At 39.3% G+C, this 17569-nt stretch overlaps 2 protein-coding genes across 4 annotated transcripts in view; one reads left to right on the forward strand and one right to left on the reverse strand.

Moving 5' to 3' along the window:
• Positions 1–17569, forward strand: part of LOC109034228 (organic cation transporter protein) — a 93817-nt gene that overhangs the window by 60791 nt on the left and 15457 nt on the right. The window lies entirely within an intron of this gene.
• On the reverse strand, positions 409–5402 carry LOC109034229 (uncharacterized). The gene is made up of 2 exons (XM_019047256.2): positions 5114–5402; positions 409–1954 (listed from the first exon to the last, which is right to left on the reverse strand). Exons 1-2 carry the CDS (start codon positions 5283–5285, stop codon positions 1656–1658), a joined length of 471 nt encoding a protein of 156 aa, XP_018902801.1. The 5' UTR covers positions 5286–5402; the 3' UTR covers positions 409–1655.

Genomic DNA, 17569 nt, shown 5'->3' on the forward strand with positions numbered 1-17569 from the left:
GTCTTCTTAGGAGAGTTTAAACCTAAGTTACTGGTGCGTTATTAGGGGGTCAAGCATTCAATTGTTGGTTTTGCGTATTGTATTAACGGTCCATTGGAACTGGGTACCTTTTATTCTTTCGTTTGTCGGTCGCGTCATCTTTAATATGAGGAATCGAATTGATTTTTGACCTATCAGGAAGCAGGATTCCATTAAATGTGAAACGGAAAGTTTGGCGGGCCAAAATTTCGCCGGGTATTAATGGCCTTACTCGGGAGGCGATGCCAGAGAAAATTTGTTTGATTTTTTCTTTTTTAAAGAAAAACAACGGGTATGATTTGATAATTAACGGCTTAGCACATCAATTTCTCCAAGAGTAGATTGCTTTGATTTTTGATAATAGAAAGGTGAAAAATTCTCAACATCACGTCATTTGAAGGACAAGACTTTATTCCTAGATTTGAACACAAAATCTGGCAAAAGTTGTTCGATTTTGCAATCACCTGCCCATGGCATACTGTCGCCAGTTCGAAATCCGATTTCAAATCAATCCTTAAACATCAACTATTTGCGTCAAGTACTCGACCTTTCGAAATAATCGATTTAAAATTACTTGCAGAGTGTAGATTTTACAATCATGAATCTTGTCGCACATTCGTTCATTGATTGATAAGTCGTTCTTTGATTCCGTCATCTCCCAAAAATTTGGACAGACCTCCTATGAGGCGAATTAATAAAGACAGCAAAAATAGCATGCCGCTGAAAAATAAGCCCTTTTGCGATGGAGATGAGCAGCATTTTAAAATATTGTAAAATAAAGATTGTCTGTAGCAATACGCTTAGTTTGTTGCGTTACGTCAAGAACAGTTACGAGACTTGATCAAGTGCCTGCAACACGGAGACAGCTAACTTTATCAGTATATAAATGCAGGTTGCGGAGAAAGTTTTTGAAGGCGATTCATCGGTCAGACTTCTCTGATTGCTATATGAAACTATGAGTTAAATTTATATAGCGTCTTATCGCAACATGATTTTTTCTTCGTTATATATTTGTATGGTCATCTCTCCGTATCATCTGTGCTTCTTTAGTCTCAGAAAAGTACACCCCACACCATCTGAACTACATTTTACAGTAAGGAACTACCAGTGGCGTGGCGTGCTTTGCAATATATCGATTGATCTGCCATCTAGACCTATGGAAAAGGATCGATAAACAGGGTGTTCGTAACGAACACCTTAATAATCGATTCTTTGCTATAGCTTCAAATGGGGAAATATCGATAATCGATTGTTCACGCCACGCCACTGAGAACTACTCTATCTGGCTCATTTAAGAAAAAATGCCAAATTTGGCCTTTAGTTTCTCTACATTGGAAAAACACATTGGATCTAGAGTCCAGACTCTTAAAAACATCGACAAGAAAAAGTACTCTTGATTCAATCAGAATCTAGCTCAAATCAAGAACCAAACCTCTTAATTTAAGCGGTTTTCGCTTTGATTCAAGCAAAAATCCGATTGAATCAAGAGTACTTTTTCTTGTCAATGTTTTCAAGAGTCTGGACTCCAGATCCAATGTGTTTTTTTCCAGTGTATGCTGACAGGTGTTTTCATGTATAGCCAGAAACGTTAGTTCCTCACTGCGTGAAGTGCAGTCCAACTGGTCTTTTTTAAGACGTCAAACCGTGACCGATCGAACGTTTACCGGTGCTGGTAGGGTTGAGGACAGAAAAGGTGTCGAAGGCTGAGAAAAACTCGAACTGTGCATTGCGCAGTCGATACGTTTCCATCTGAGGTTCGCCGCGTCTCCCCAAAGGTCGTAGCAAATCTTGACCGGCACCGGCTCATCCTCGTTGACGAATTGCCTGAATATCTTGGTGTTTCTCCCGCTCTTCAAATAACTGCATTTCACCTCCAAGTCACGCACCCCATCACCCGGCAGTCCAATCGTCTTCTTGTCACCCTTCGAGAGGAAACCTACCGAAAGAGAGAGACACAAACGAACTTAACACGGATTGCATTTTAGGGGCTTAGAGAACATAAGGCGCATAAGTGCAAATTATGAAAAAATGAATATATTGATGATTTCCAGTAAAACTAGTCTTAATGCATATTCTGAGAAAAATTTTATTCCAAATTCCAATTTTTAAGCATCAAAAAGTTAGTTTGACCTTTCTTTCCGGCTTAAGGATCCATGTAATTTTTGAACTTCAAACAAATATTTCTCGAAATAGCAGAAACTGCACTTATGCACCTCGTCACCCAAGCCGAGGGGCTTGCCCCCAGAATTAAAATAACCCTATACAAATAACCCAAATTAAATATATGTAAAATAAAATAAACACAAGTATCATTAAGAAAATCATTTAAAGTATCATTTTTAATCATTAAGGAAGTATCATTTTGCAATAACGCACCGATCGATGTAGGAAAACTAATAGCACCTGTCTATGGCCAAATGCGAAATTACGTATCTCCGTTTGTGACGTTACAGACTTTCCGGCATACCTCATTTTTTTCCTTTGGAAAACCATTAAACGCAATTTATTGAAACGGTTTTTCCTCTCTCTTAGCAGAATATTCTGCATGAATTTCAAACCGTAAAGTCGACTTAATTCTCCCCGAAAAAATGAATTGGGAGTGTAAATTTTGAAACACCGCAATGAAGGTATGTGGTTTCGTACTTTGGTCATGGACATGTTGTTTCTAAAATGAGTCATTGCATAGTAGTTTTATATTGCAGAGTATAATCCAAGTATTACCATCTATAAGATAAGGAACCATTGTCCACAAAGGCGAAATTTTCCGTAGTTCAGTATCAGTGGTAAATTTCTACTGTCCTGATGAATAAGTTGAGAGCAGTTTTGTTCATTTCGTCGCACCTCTGACGTGAGAGCGAAACGTCAAAAAACGAGGCCTGATTACGTCTCCCCTATCTTCAGCTGTCCTCCTCACGTAACCCTTGAGGCACGCCAAAAATTAGACAAACGGAACCAACACAATAAAAGGGAATAGATCGGGGGAAAGACGCGCGTCGATGACGGCGCAGAGATACAACTATTCGTACTTGATGGATGGCCGTGTTGCGTCTGCGTAATTGAAGGCGTGCTGGCGCGAGGCGTGAACTCGCAATGCTCCGCATCGGTGCTGCCAATGAGGCTCCGCTCAGATTGGATTCGGGAGAAGAATTAAAAAACCAGGCCTATTACGTCTCCCCTATCTTCAGCTGTCCTCCTCACGTAACCCTTGAAGCACGCCAAAAAATCAGACAAACGGAACCAACACAACAAATGGAAATAGATCGAGGGAAGGACGCGCGTTGACGGCGCAGAGATACAACTATTCGTACTTGATGGATGGCCGTGTTGCGTCTGCGTAATTGAAGGCGTGCTGGCGCGAGGCGTGAACTCGCAATGCTCCGCATCGGTGCTGCCAATGAGGCTCCGCTCAGATTGGATTCGGGAGAAGAATTAAAAAACCAGGCCTATTACGTCTCCCTATCTTCAGCTGTCCTCCTCACGTAACCCTTGAGGCACGCCAAAAAATCAGACAAACGGAACCAACACAACAAATGGAAATAGATCGAGGGAAGGACGCGCGTTGACGGCGCAGAGATACAACTATTCGTACTTGATGGATGGCCGTGTTGCGTCCGCGTAATTGAAGGCGCGCTGGCGCGAGGCGTGAACTCGCAATGCTCCGCATCGGTGCTGCCAATGAGGCTCCGCTCAGATTCGGGAGAAGAATTAAAAAACCAGGCCGAATACGTCTCTCTAATCTTCGGCTATGTTCGACACTAGATTTGTTTCTTTTTTGTTTCAATTTTATATCGGATTCTTTTTTTACGATGAATTGGTAGACTCGTATCTAGAGCTCGTATGCATTAGCCCCTTAAAGTCCGTGGCCCACGTTTTTTTAGCAGACCCCCTGTCAGTTTGACCGGACTTCGGGAATTTAGGGGTTTAGGTTTTTATTCCAGGCTTTTTCAACAATGATTTGTGATTCTCGCGCAATTCTACCTCTTTGAAGTATATTCAATAATTACTTCTTTTCTGTCTAATGAACTCGTTAGAGTGATTAACTTACGGCCATTTTGAGTTTTCGTCACATTTCCCAACTTCAACCCATAAATCCACTTATTCTTGAGACCAAAGTATTTATACTGAGCAAATGCAGAAAGGTTCATCGGAAAGTTTGGGATGAAAAACGCCTATGAATCAGTGGCGTGGCGAGCTTTGGGATATATCGATTGATCCCCCATTTGAACCTATGGAAAACGATCAATTACAGGGTGTTCGCAGCGAACACCTCAATAATCGATTTTTTACCATAGCTTCAAATGGGGAAATATCAATAATCGATCATTCACGCCACGCCACTGCTATGAATTTTAAACCAAACTAGAATCATGGCGGTTTGAAATTTCGAGTGCAGGAAACACAATTTCGAGAAAAAAACTACTTTATGTCTAATCTCAATTTGAAAATGAAATGAAGACTACGCATAAAATTAAATATGCGTTAAGGAGTAGATTTAACAATCAGACTTTTGCGACAAGGGCAGTTTTACGTAAAAGAATTCTACTTATTTAAATGTATCTGTTTAATACAATAGACTCATTTTTTTAAAAGGAAATTATTGAAATCTGGAAAATTTACCCATTTTATGCGATAAATCAAATGAGATGATGTCCCTAGTCAATTTTTCGGAAATTTTCGCTCGTGTTATGAGCACTCGTGAAGACTAAAGACTGTTTAATTGAATTGCATTTTGCAATAAGGAACCACTAGCTCTAGCTCTTTCATAAAAGCACATATCTGCATAGGAAAACCAATGGCATGTATGTTGTTTCTAAAATGGGCCAGAAATAGTGGTTCCTTACTGCAAAATGTAATCCAATTGTGCAACTTCCATTCTTTGAAATAAAATACCTATCGAAAATCATGCGAAAAATAAATTTATATTGGTAATTTCGTCTTGAATTTATAGCTCATTGGGAGTAACGATAATTTTTGTTTAGATAATCCTTTTATACATCTTTGAAAGGTAAAAAAGTTGCACAATCTGAGCGACAGGAATTCTCTTGGTTCCTATTTGTAAAATCCCATCCAATTAAGCTTGATGCTATTCAGGTACCTGATTCATCGTCGAATCTCCTGTTGTTCAGGTTGTAAACGATGGAACACGATGTTAGAACATCCCCCGAGTTACGAATGGAAATGTAACCGGACTGCTTACTGCCGGTAGGTAGCGCGGTAATCAGAGTAATCGTCACCAAAATAAACACTACATCAAGCGAAATTCTCATTTTTGCACGAATTAAAAATAAACCTCTCGAAACCGGGTGAAAATTTACAAAGCCACTCTGATAATTATATAGAGTTACTGTTTTGATCAATCAGAGACTGCTACAGGATAATTTTTCCGACCGAGAGACCTGATTTGACCTGGTGACCTGATTTGGATATCGGCGCGTAGGTCAGAGTCATGCGTGATTGCCAATTGTAAAACGCTCGCAATCTTTTCTCTCCGTGAAGCGGAACTGGAAATCAGTGCTCGTTACCCTCTTTCAAGAATCTACTATGACGAACATGCAACGTTTATTCCGGCACATTGTCGGAACATCGTTGAGTAAAATAAGTTAAATTTATTCACATTTTCACGTCAACCTTGGTAGAGAACTTGGAAAAGAACATAAGCGCGCTTCCTGGGTTTGAGGGTCTCACTGAAAAAAAAAAAAAACTCGGTGTTTTTACGAAGAAAAGGGTAAAATTACCAAGAATTCAGGGTTCTATTTAATCCCAGTTTTTTCTTGGTAAAATTGCCATTTATGGAATCGGTAATTTTACCGAAAAATTTCGGTAAAATTATTGAACTTTCTCGGTAATTTTACTGGACCTTGGTAAAAACGCCAACATTTTTTATCGACTGTGGTAGAATTACCGAGATAAAATGGCAAAGTTACCGGGAATTGATTACCAATAAATGTGGTATTCTTACCTGAAAAAAACAGTAAAAATACCGGTTTTTAGGTAAGCTTACCAGTCTGTCTTGGTAAAATTACCAATAATTGGTAAAAAAAGTGAGATGATACAGGTACCAACGGACCGAGGTAAAAACGCCGAGAATTTTATTTCAGTGTGGAGTGTCTCCCCTCCTCCCGAATAATGTTGTGTGGATAGGAACCTCTCGATACCACTAGATACTCGGAGTCTTTCTTTAAAATGTCTAGCTAGGCTCACTCAGAGCAAGCCAGCGGGCTGATTATTGAAATCGATAGACAGAGCAATGGACAAAGGAGACATAGGGAGTATGTAGCGGTCCCATTGGTTGCAATGGATAGTTCCTGTAGACTAAGGGAGGAAATGGTAGACTAACTATAGGGTCTCTCGTGGGCTGCCGTTAGATCGTCTATTACCCACCTCCTGTGTCCATTGCAACCACCCGCCTCCACCAACTGGATCCCTTCATATCCCTCTTGTTTTCTTTGTCTAAAGTTTTGTCTATTAATTTCAATAATCGGCCCGCAGCTGTGCACGCGGAAGGAGAGGAGGTCGATTCATTAATCTACATTGCGAGCGACGATGAACAGACACATGAAGATAGTAAAAGATAAAGAAAAACCCTCGAATGATTGCAGAATAAAACACACACGTTCGCCCAAAACGTCTCAATTTTACTTAATTTTTATTTTTGGTGCGGAGTGTTGTTTCAGTTTTTTAATTTACTCTTTCTTTTCTTTACAAATTCAAAACCGTGTTTCGCAAAACAGTTTTTTTTTTTTTTTTTTTTCACGGAGGGAGAATAAAAGCTAATATAAAGTATTGGTTTACAGCGAGAAGAGGCGAAGAAGCTTGATCGGAAAAAAAGAGTATTGAGCCAGTCATGTTTTTGCATAGATCTCAGAGCTGCTAGATTATTAGTGGGAGGCGGCCTTTGCAAGTAATTTTTCTGCTAGGCCGTTTCCCGTTCGTAGCTTTCATTTATATAATTTAAATTTTTATCTGCTCGCCAAATAACGGGATTTTGCTCTTGTCCTGATGACCTAGCGTCGAAAGGATCGAAAACTCCTTCAATCTGGAGGGTATGCAATTCAATGCTGCAGAGCAGGTATAGTTGCGTCGTCTCGTGCACGGCGCTCCAAAGACCTGATTAGTTTCCGACTGTTAGTCTTACGTTTCACGTATTTACAAAATTGTTTTCATGCGTATAGATGTTACTTGGAGAATTTAATCATTACATTTAAAACTTTCTGACTACAAGAAAATCGCTTTTTTACTCCTGTTTTAACTTCGTTACGTTAAGCCAGCTAACAGGAATAAGGTTTCAATAAAACACAATATTCCTCCTCACAAATTTTACTCCTGCTATATTCAATCATCGAAGAAAATTTCTCAGGAAGCAATCACCATTTGCGAGTCATTTTATCCCCGTATGAACGTGCTGTATCAGTGTTCAACGTTATGGTCGTTTATTCGTAAATTTTAATTTCTCAACCTTTTTCCTCATTGTGTCTCTTTTTATCTCTTATTAGCAACTTACCTCAAAATAAGCGTGATAATTCATCTCCAATTTTTACTCCTTTCATGATAAAATCTGACCTCCCTGTGTTTACCACAAGACCTTGCTCATCTTTTTAACTTTTTTCTCGATTTAGAGACTCACAGAAAATAACAGAATAACGTTCTCACCTCGAGAGATTTAAATGAAATCAAAACATAGGATCGAGAAACTCACAAACAAAAAGAGAACAAACTAACAAAGGTCAATGAAACAACACATTCTAAATATCTTGGAAAACTCCTCGATTTCCCAGCGAGAGTTTCCCCGTCATGCGATGCAAGCTTAGAGCGAAGAATCTTGATGAAATGTAGTGAGATATCTTAATTTATCGGGCCAAAAATACATTATCTTCCACTTGATGAATCTTCATAAAATCAAATTATTTGAAAAAATGACATTTCCTAATTTTTTCTTCCACTTACTTTCTGTTGATTTTAGTTTTTGATTAGCATGAGACGAAGGTTTGCGAATTTCTTTAGTGCCGGTGTTTTTCAGGGGAGGCTCACGTGAAATTAGAGATAGCTTTTGACCACTTTTTATAGACGATTTTCTTTATTTTTTGAAATGAATGTTAAAATCGCCAGGTTTCGTCAGTCTAGATAAAGCGCAGTTCGCGGTGCGGGCTGATTGTCGAAACTTATTTCAGCACGAGAAGATACTTATCGAGAATTGATACATAAAACATCATACAGTTAGAGCTACCCAACCCATGTCGTGTTTCATCTCGCTGACATAATAGGTACATAATAATTTCAACAATCGGCGCCGCTGGATGTATTAAATGTTGAAGGATTGGGTAAAGAATCAGTGTCAATACAAGCCAGAAAAATAAAGACAGTCAAAGAAAAGCAATACTTCTTCTTCTTCTTATACTTTATTAGAAAATTATAAAGAAAAACAGCAATACCTAGAGGCGCACCTAATTAGAAAAAGTTTTAGAGGGAATGTTGTAATATCTCTGTAAACTGTGCATATTTTTAAAAACTTTATCCGTGTCTTGCCCTCCGTATTGAAATTTTTCACGATTTTCCTCGCTTGAGTAACCAAAATTTTCGGTGAAAACTCGGTTTTTGAATAAAGGATTTTGAAATGTGGGATAGCGAGTCAGTAACTTTGGCCGGTTCCTAAGTCACAAACGTATCGAACGAAATTTAGTGTACCTGTTTGAGCCCGTCTAGAAGTGATGGCAAGCACAAGAGGGAGAGGGGCCTAGATAGGTGATGCTAAAAATTAATAGACAACTTGACGGCGCAAGAAAAAGCACCGCAAGATTTCGCAACAAACGCTTTGAAAAGGTCCTGAGGGCTCAAATTATATTTTAAGTGAGAAACCAGTGTTATTATTTTACATCAAAATCGGTGAATTCAAACCTTCCGCTTGCGAAAAAACCAAAATGAGTGCAGGCCACAGCGGCCATAGAAAACAAACTGAAACGTTAAGAAAATAACTAAAATTTCTATTCCTAAAAATTCCATCCCTTCTAAAATACAAGATCCTTCTGATTTTGCCCAAATTTTTTTTTTTTTCAAAAAAAAAATTGCAATTGTAAAGCACAACGTGACAAATTTGACTCAAGATGATTTTAATCGTACATCAAGTTTGAATAAACCACTTAAGTAGACGCTCTTTTATGACTTAAATTTAGAAATCGTCCATGTGTCAAGCGTCTTCGAAGGAATTGCTTCTAAAAGGGAACAAGCCCATCTTCGAAAGAGCCTCGGGCTACATAGTAGTTCTGGTGTTTTGGGACCCATCTAAATATGGATATTTTTCCTTTTAGAAACAACTCATTTTTTCCCGTAAAATTTTGATGAGAAATCAGTATCCAATGTCTTACCCCTTCTAGTGGTCCATGAACAGTGGGATTGTTAGGTAGCGGAAGAGGGGGGGGGGGGGGGGTAAAAATCGAAGAGAAATTAGATGGAGTTTTTCAGGGGTCAAACGTAAAGGCATGAGGGGTCGAAATCACTGACAGGTGACGGGCGCGGACACTGGGTTGATAATTCCAGAGATCTTCCAGCACTTGTTGGCGAAGGTTCCGGTGAGGGGCTCTTTGGAAAGAACTTCCTCGACAAACGGGAGCTTGTAATACTTGGTGGTGAGTGTGACGTCACTAGCCGCAGAGGGAACGGTGAGGGACGCTGTTGTGCCCATCAAAAGAGACTCAGTGGTGATCTTCGCGGGTTTTCCGGCTTCCTTATAGTCGAGCTCCAGCCAAGCAACAAGAGGGCTCTCGTTGTCCACTTCGATATGGTTGGCCAGGACGGTAGCAGCCATGAGCAGGCACAGAATCGAAGAGTTCATCGCTGAACGATGTAGTAGTAGAGCACGGTTAAAAGGGACTGGTTCGTCGCGGGCCTTTGTAACGTGTTATAAAGGCAAGTGTAAAGTCGTTATCAAAGGCTGTTGGCCGAAAATTCGCCCGTTTCATAGTTCTGTTCGATAACGCGAAGATACGACAAGAAGGTCAATCTAATGGTCAAATCACGTATTTTTCTGATGCAAAGTTAAATAATTAAACTTAACAAGACATTCGGAAGATCACTATGAAGTTTTGTATGCCTGAAAAGAGATATCTGAATTTTTAAGGAATATGAAAAGGGAAAATCGATAAAAATATAAGTTTTCTCAAAAGTTGACTAGGTATTCCAAATTTTCTACGTCATTTTATCCGTTAAACTTTTAAAAAAATTGAGACTTTAAGATGGTTTCAAAATTTTTTGGAAAATGAAGCGATCATGATGTAGATGTTCACTCAGAGTTGAAAATTCTGGAACATTTACGAGATGATCGAATGTTTCGAGGGGAATTTTTATCCACATATTGAAGTTATTTTTCGTATTCAAGAGATCAGGCATTTTGTGAGATGCTTAAGAAAATAATCAAATTTTGAAAACCTACCAGTTTTATATACTTTTTAATAGAGATGTGTGACTCTTCTAGAATTTAAAGAAAAATTAATGAAAGTATCAGTTCTTTCTAAATTTGACTGTTCAAAAAATTTTCATATCATGTTATTTGTCAAACTGTTTTTTTTTTTTTTTTTTTTTTTTTTTTTTTTTTTTTTTTTTTTAAAAAAAACATTAATTTTTCAACCTAACCAAATTATAGTAAAATAAACTGTAAATTCTGTGAGCAACAAATGCTATCAGTGACTTGTATACCTTTACTATTCCAACGTTTAAGGTAGAGTCCCTTTATACCCAGAGTTACGACAACTCACTTTTGGTTGGGCCAGGATTGGGCTGAAAGTGGCCTAAAAAAAAATCCAATTCTGATTGGTTCTCGCTCATGGAGGCCGAAACTAGTGCACCAAGATGGCGGTACCTCGTATGTGAACAAGAATAATGAAAATATTACCTAATTGTGGTTTATCAAGAGTAAATTGTTATTGCCATCGGTCCAAAATGAAAATAGATTAAGAAATTATTCACAAACCAATCTCATTTTCTTTTTAATTGATCAATTTGTTGATGTTGTTGTTTCTGTGTGACAGACATCGCAGGATTCCTGATCCTTATCCCCCAATATCGTTCGTTTGAGTGCACTAGTTTCGGCCTCCATGGCCAGCCAAGGTCGGCTGCCAGTCAGCTGATAATCGAGTTGTCGTTACTCTGGCTGGGTATAAAGGGACTCTAGTTTAAGGGCGCCATACCATGAGTGCAGAGCTGTAAACAAACTCTTTTGAAGCTATGAACCAATTCGGTTAAATATTGTTATCGTGACTTCCATTGAGCGGTTCATTCTTAATCGCAGCGTGTCAAGAACTGAATATTTTCAGACAGTGTTGCGATCGCGTTTGCTTAAAATTCAGTAAAAATGACGTGAACTGAAAAACATATTGAAGTTTAATGGAGATCGGTGAAAAGACGGAACGGAAACCGACTCGGGAGTGGATTTCAATTTAAATACGAATATATAAATTCATAATTTAACACCAAAAAAAAAAAGTAAGATTAGTGGGAATAAACAATGCTAAAATTACATGAACAAACTCGGGGCGTTTCGACCTAGTTCCCTAGGTCATTATCAAGAATAAAAGTTCCCCGACCTGGGGGACCAGGCCGAAACGTCTCGAATTGTATAATGTTAACCTTGCTTCCCACTAATTTTGCTTTTAGTCAGTTAGTTAATTAATTACGACGATCAGCAACTAGGCTATTTACTCGGAGAACAGAAATTCACATTTAATTTACTTTAACTTTTAATTTATTTTACTTTTTTCTTTTTTTTTAAATTTACTTGTTTAAAGAGCTCTAAAATTTCGGTAGTTACTTTGGGATCATCAGAGCCTTAAATTTTTATTTATTTTGGTATTTGAACATATATTTAAATAATAAGTAAATTAAATATATATTTAGATAATTTGTGTCATTGAAAGTATTTTCGTAAAAATGAACTGAATCAGAATTAACTACGAAGCACGCAAATCGTATGTACATGGTTTCTTTTACTTGAGTTAATAAGAGCATACGTATATCTTTGCAGCGTGAATACGACCATTAAGAGATTTATCCAACATTTTTGATTCTTACTTTGTAATGAAAATTTTGCGTAGAAAAAATTGAAGTTCGATTTCGATTACATTTGAGAGTGATTGCAATCAATCTAGAGCAAATTTTCCCCTCGGTAAAAAAATAAAATAAATTATAAAATTTTTTAGAAAAATGAATTTTCTCTACCTCGAGTCTTGGTGTTTCAGTTTATGATAATTTAACTGAAAGTTGCATGGTATTATGAAGAGATGAAAAGGCGTAAGAAATTCCAGTAATCTTTGGGTGCTTATGATAAAATTAACACACCGTCATAGTATATTCATCAATAGAAGCAAGTTAAGAAGTGCTAATTAAATGTATTGTATGGGTTGAAATTTTTTCAAGAGCTTGCCGCGCAAAAATCACCATTTTTATTGACAATTTTGATGCACATGTTTGTGACCTTCCTCAGGAAAATTGGCTTCCGTAACGAATATTTAAAAACTCGAGATATTGGTGGCATTGCATGGAGCAATGTTTTTTGAACATTTTAGTACCAAAAACTCTCTAAAATGTCAAAATTGGCCGGAGTCATGACTATTCGAAGCCTTTCATTCAACAATTATATTTCGGAGAAAAATTGTTTAGTAATGATTGGCCTGGTTTGAGGCTTAAAACTGTCGGATAAAAACGTGACTATACTATCACTGTTGGCACAGATACAGCAAACTGGTTCCAACTTTTATTTTTTGCGAAACATGAGAGAATTTTCCATTTTTTCCATAAATTCCGACCACCCTAAAATTTGCTCTTCGCTGACCGTGGTATTTTCTCCTTTAAACGGTCACATGGGTAATTTGATCTCTATATACTTAATAGTGGAACCATCAACTTGTATTCGTTGTGAAGAATTCTGCGCAAGCTTAATCTAAACAAAATCCTACTTTTTCCCTTTAAGCTACTTATAGATGTGAATGTTACCTTTGAGATATTGAAATCAACCCTCATATGGATTGCATTTTGCAAAAAGGAACCACTAGCATTGCAATGATGCTAAGATTGTGCAACTTCATCTTTTGCAATAAAATTGCGGAGATCGTGAAAAACTATGAAATTTAGATGATAATTTTTGTCTTAAATTTACAGTTTTTAGCGAGTAAAATAGAAACTATTGATTGATAATCCGGGTTTTCCTCCAAGACAAAAGAAGCTGCACAATCTTAGTAACATTGCAATGCTAGTGGTTCCTTTTTGCAAAATGCAATCCATATTAGACACGTAACACACACAAAAAGATGATGTACTATGATAACGTCTTAAAATTACCATAAATTCAAAAGTGAGTAAATTAAAAGATGCACAGTTACGGGGAGGCAGTATAGGTATATTTGATTTATGATACAAACCGGTAACTTTTGAACAGAACGAGTGCACTATTAGATTCAAAGGGTAAGTTAGGCTTGAAGAGAACGAAGGATTGAGTTGAGGTTGACCTGTTGTGAAACTGATGAGGATGAGCGGGAACAGTGTGGAGAGCAGAAGATCAACAATCGATTTTGGCCCAGCTGGTGGAGAGGGTGATTCCCCAGACCTTGAAGCAGTCCTTGGGGGGTGAGCTGTAGGTTTTGGTGAAGATGTCCGAGTCGTAGCCCCAGAAGATCCCGACCTTGCTCGTCACGACGATGTTGGTGGCGCCGTCCGGGAACGTGATGGTCTTGGTCTGTCCGATCGGGTAGCTGTCTGTCGAGACCGATTTGGTCTGTCCGTTGGCCTCCTTGTACGAGGCCACGATCCAGGTGACGTAGCCACCGGAGTTGTAGACGGAAACGTAGCCGGGCTCGGCGGCTGTCATGCTGGCCAAAGCCGCGACCAAGAACAAACACAGAATTGCGGATTTCATCGTGGACGGTTGGATCGCGCTGCGGGACGAAGGGGCTACCGGGCTAAAAGACGAATGTGTGCCGGGCCGGCGTCCTTTAGGCCTTTATAAAGGCTCGCCCTAGCTCCCCGTTATCGGGCGTTCGTAAAAAATTGGAACAGTCAAAGTTGAGGGAGATACGCCGCGCCGCTTAATTCGATAGCAAAAAATTCACGAATCCGGACGAGATAAAGGAGCGGACTAACCTTAATTCCGGAGAATCAGTGGTGTAGCGATCCTCCAAATATTTGGATCGGTACACAGTGGATCGATTCAATTAAAGAAGTCGGACATGAAATTGTTGACTGAAACTGCAAATTTTGCCGTTTATTTCGTTACATTTTAAATTTCAAGGGGTTCTTCAGGAGGAAAATTTCACGGGAGACCAACGGAACCACTTTTGAAACCTCGAAGTCTTGTATAAACGGAATTATAATCGTTTAAAGTTTCCAAATTTTGTCCGACCTTTCCTATTGACTCGATCCACTGTGCGGTATCACGAGGCACGTGGGACGTCTTCCTTGTGGTTTTTATTAGAAATGGGGTAAAATACATGGTGTCCCAGGATTAAGTGCGAATAAAGAAGGAGTCGAATCTTTGGGTCAAAAAGTAGTTGGGTTTTGTAGCATAGCTTTTTTTTCCAAAAACACTTTTTCTGGGGGCGGCGGTCCCCCAAGGTGGAGAAGAAAATCGTCTTTTTAACACTGTGACACTGTGTATCAACCAATATTAATGAAAATTGCTAACTGAGAGTAATTTTTAGCACTCTTTTCATTCTTGACCTCCACAAAAGGGGAAACTCATTTTTAGGGGGGAAGGGTTAGGGGGTATCTAACCTAAAAGTGGCCACAATCAATGTTTCTAGCGGCAAAAATTGATTTTTGACGACACCACTAGATTCACTGTCGAAAAATTTTGAGAAAACGATCCTGCAATTTTTCGCCATAACTCATCATTTTCGAGATAGTAGGGACTAATAGGGGATAATGGGTTATCAGGAAAAGCGTTTTTGGAAAAAAAGTTATACCACTAAAACGTCTTTTTTTGACCCAAAGAATCGACTTTTTCAATTTTCGTACTTAATCCTGGGACACCCTGTATATGAATGGGGAAAATATATTGTGACTCTACCTATGAATGCGCTTATACAGAGCGTCTGAAACATGAGGTCGCAATTCCCAAGTTCCCCATTCCGAAGTTCAAAATGTGGCGCGATATTTGACTCAGCCGATGCAGTATATCGCATGCCATTTCGACCACCCCAGAAACCGTGACAAATCACCTCTGGACGCATATCTGCTCTTTATTAGTTTTTTTCTACCTTTTCTTCTAATTTCTCTATTCAGGCATGGAATAATTTACAATATTTCCAGGCAGCATGTAAATTATCGTAATCGGGTTTCTTGCAAGTCTCGACTACTGTGCCCTGTGGAGCGAGAGTATGGACACGTGTAAAGCTACGAAAATCCGTCAGACCTCCACCGCCCTGGTAAAAATTGGCAGTAGAATCTGCATTCCAAAATAAGACCTAAAGCCGGCTGTAAGATTTCTAATAGCTTCTGTAGCCGGCTGTACAATTTCTTATAGCCTTTTATAGTCGATGGCGATTAAGCAACAGCCAGACGATTAAGTTTATACTAAACGTTACTAAATACGGATGCCAGGACTTAGTTAGTTTTTGGACTACCGCTCTCTTTTTTGTGCCGTAGTATCTTGATTTATTTTGCGAGGAAAGCTCCGTGCTTTTAAAGGATGCCTGTCATTCTTAATATGTTGGAGCGCCTTCAATTTTTTATGATACTGTGCAATACCTCTAGTGTGAAATAGTTGCTTCAGACGCCGTGGCACGCTGCGGCGCGGCGGGCGGGCAGAGAGTGCGAAACGCGCATTGGCGCCTACAAACCTAACAGGGATACTTCACGCATTGCGCAATGCGTGAAGTATCCCTGTTAGGTTTGTAGGCGCCAGTGTGCCGCCGCTCCGCTTTGTGTTAGGCTCTAATATTTAATCTGGCGGAGTCAGCGTTATTCAACTCATGATTTTGAAATTTTTGCACATCCTGTATGGATTATTATTCTCATTTTAATTGATGAAAATAAAAATATTTTTGAAAGAAAAATATAACGTGTGTTTTGTAAATATTAAGGTAGTTTCGAATCAATCTTAATGATTTCCAAAGCACACGAATTTCTACACAATTAACAATTTTTTATAGCCTTTTATAGCCAATGGCGATAAAGTGTCGCGATAGGAATATAGCCCGACTGTATACTTTTTTATAGCTTCGTATAGCCCGGCTATATGATTTGCTCCGCTTCCTACAGCCAGCTATTTGATTTTTAATAGCCTTCTTTAGTCGGCTATAAGAACTCCTATGGTATTTTGAAACGCAGCTCCTATCGCCAATTTTTACCAGGGCGATGCCTCCGCGAATAAAGTTAGGGCCCAAAAAGTCAGCCAACTTATGAATTCAAATTATCCAGAACGATTTATTATTTCAGTTGCTACGATCCGTCGTTTGTAAAGCACGTATACGATTTAGCTCGGTCATAAATTTACTCATTTATGAACATTCGTGGCCATCTTGGTTTGATGTTGGCATCTGAAGATTGACGGTGACACTTTGTGTCTTAAAAGGTTGACTGCCTTTTTGGGCCCTAGGCCCTCCATAAATTGATCTGCCCATACTCTCTCTACACAGGTACTTCAGTCTCAACTGCATACATACAGTGGGGAAAGCTTTAAAGTTTGCTGCGCTGTATTTAAATTGAGGAGCTTGGAGGACAAGGCGCAAAAGTGCAGTTTTTGAACAAATTTAGATTTTAATAATTTTAAGTAGAACTATTTTTTATGCATATTCTGTGGAAAATTTGCTCCCAAATCCCAATTTTCAAGCATCAAAAAGTCAGTTTAAACTTTCTCTCCGTCATTAGGGTCCATGTAATTTCGAAACTTCAAATAGGTACGTATTTCTCGAAGTATTAAAAACTGCACTTAAGCGCACTGTCTTCTAAGCCGCTCAATTAACCTTTTTTTCTTTGAATGAAAACAGAAAGTGGTTCCTTTCTTCGTAAGTTAGAAAATTTCAGGAATTTTTGGAAATACCGTGAAATTGAGACGCGCTCCGCGTACCTCCGTTCATGACAAAAAACTTACCACGTCGCACCCACACATTTTTCTCGGTGGATTTTTTGCGGCGTATCTGCCTCAACTTTGACACTTTGTGCTAATTTTTCGCCGGCGCTGATAAGGGCGATGGCGAGCCTTTATAACAGCCCAAAAGACGTTGGCCCGACACACTCCCGTTTTTAAGCCCGGTGCTCTTCGTCCCGCAGCGCGATCCGCCGTCCAAATCCGACACGATGAAATCCGCAGTTCTGTGTTTATTCCTAGTCGCCGTTGTGGCCAGTGCTACGGCTTCGGAGCCCGGTTTCGTCTCCGTCTACAACTCCGGTGGCTACGTCACCTGGATCGTGGCCTCGTACAAGGAGGCCAACGGACAGACCAAACAAGTCTCGACGGACAGCTACCCGATCGGACAGACCAAGACCATCACGTTCCCGGCAGGCGCCACCAACATCATCGTGACGAGCAAGGTTGGGATCTTCTGGGGCTTCGACTCGGACATCTTCACCA

Source organism: Bemisia tabaci, chromosome 2, assembly GCF_918797505.1.
Source record: "Bemisia tabaci chromosome 2, PGI_BMITA_v3".
Taxonomy (NCBI): Eukaryota; Metazoa; Arthropoda; class Insecta; order Hemiptera; family Aleyrodidae; genus Bemisia; species Bemisia tabaci.

Coding starts and splice junctions, on each gene's coding strand:
- LOC109034229 (XM_019047256.2), bottom strand. CDS start 5,285: ATGAGAATTTCGCTTGATGTAGTGTTTATTTTGGTGACGATTACTCTG. Junction 1,955..5,113: donor GAGATTCGACGATGAATCAG/GTACCTGAATAG, acceptor CTCTTTCGGTAG/GTTTCCTCTCGAAGGGTGAC.